This window comes from Olea europaea, unplaced genomic scaffold (genome assembly GCF_002742605.1).
Source record: "Olea europaea var. sylvestris unplaced genomic scaffold, O_europaea_v1 scaffold27521, whole genome shotgun sequence".
In the NCBI taxonomy this organism is placed as follows: domain Eukaryota; kingdom Viridiplantae; phylum Streptophyta; class Magnoliopsida; order Lamiales; family Oleaceae; genus Olea; species Olea europaea.
The window spans coordinates 1-1,479 of record NW_019245964.1 but is presented as its reverse complement, the minus strand read 5'-3'; the positions used below and the strand labels follow the sequence as shown (position 1 = coordinate 1,479).

The 1,479-nt window shown below is 37.8% G+C and overlaps 1 protein-coding gene across 1 annotated transcript; it reads left to right on the top strand.

Moving 5' to 3' along the window:
- Window positions 1-248: 248 nt before the first annotated feature.
- LOC111383764 lies at window positions 249-1,451 on the top strand (the record flags this gene model as incomplete). Its single annotated transcript, XM_023007911.1, has 4 exons — window positions 249-536; window positions 697-987; window positions 1,048-1,231; window positions 1,283-1,451. Coding segments are annotated over exons 1-4 (932 nt in total), but the record flags the coding sequence as incomplete, so codon positions are not given.
- Window positions 1,452-1,479: the final 28 nt, after the last annotated feature.

The following is a 1,479-nucleotide window of genomic DNA, read 5'->3' as shown; positions in this document are numbered from 1 at the left end:
AAGTCTTTTCTAATTTTAATTCTAGTAGAGAAGCGGCACCGGTTAAACAAGCAAGTGAGGTAGGAGCAACCTCTCAAATTGAACGACAATTAGCCGGTCTTACATCTCTTGTACAACAAATGTCACTTAGGACAATGCAACAAGCAAAAGCGTGTCGGACTTGTTCTATTGTGGGACATCCTACCTATGCATGCCCGACACTACAATAAGGAGCCCCAGAGCAAGCGAATGCCATTGGGAGATTTCCAATGCAACATGGACATAAATATGATCCATATGCTAACACTTATAATCCTGGATTGAGAGATCATCCTAATCTCAGCTACGGAGAAAATTATTTTATAGCTCCACAATCACAGTTTAATCATTCCCCGGGGTTCAATCAACAAAGGCAACCACTACACTCTCAACCTCGTCAACAAACTTTGTCTCAAAGTTCAAAGATGTCTCTTAAATATATGTTGAAGTCCTTAGCTTCTAGTACAATTCAATTTCAACAAGAGACAAAAACCTCAATTAAGAATTTGGAGACACAAGTGAGTCAATTGGCCAACAACGGTGGGTAAATTGGAGGCTCAAGGATCGGAAAAACTTCCTTCTCAAGCAATCAACCTGAGAGAAAATTCTAGTGCCGTGACACTAAGAAGTGAAAATTTTTTGGAAGAAGTACAAAGGAAAATGACTGATCAAGTTTAGGAGTTAGTGCAACAGAAGAACTTATCATGTGAGAAAGATGAAGATAAGACTCCAACCTCAGGATCTAAGGTAGATTCTAAAAGTCCTATTCCTAATTACGTTCCCTCCCCTCCATTTCCTGGCAGGTTTGCAAAGTCCAAAAGGGATGAACATGAGAAGGAAACATTGGAGGCTTTTCGTAAGGTTCAAGTGAACATACCACTTTTGGATGCCATTTATCAAGTGCCACATTATGCAAAGTTCCTCAAGAAATTGTGCACTAACAAGTATAGATTGAAAGGTAATGAAGTGGTAAGCGTAGGAGAAAATGTCTTGGTGGTCTTGTAAAAGAAACTTCCACCAAAATGTAAGGATCCAAGAAGTTTTACCATCCCTTGCATTATTGGTAACACTAGGTTTGAAAAAGCAATGCTAGATTTAGGAGCATCTATTAATGTCATGCCATATTCTATTTATGCTTATTTAAATTTGGGATCACTTAATAAAACCGGTGTTATTATTCAACATGCTGATAGATCTAATGTATTTTCAGAAGGTGTGTTAGAGGATGTTTTGGTGTAGGTAAATCAATTGATTTTTCCAATAGATTTCTATGTTCTTGGCATGCAAGATGAATCAACATCTCTATCGCCACCATTTCTCTTGGGAAGACCATTTATGAGGACTGCGCATACAAAGATAGATGTACATGACAATACTTTGACAATGGAGTTTGATGGTGAGATTATTCACTTCAATATTTTTGAAACAATGAGGTATCCTAGTGATGTTCATGCTTGTTTT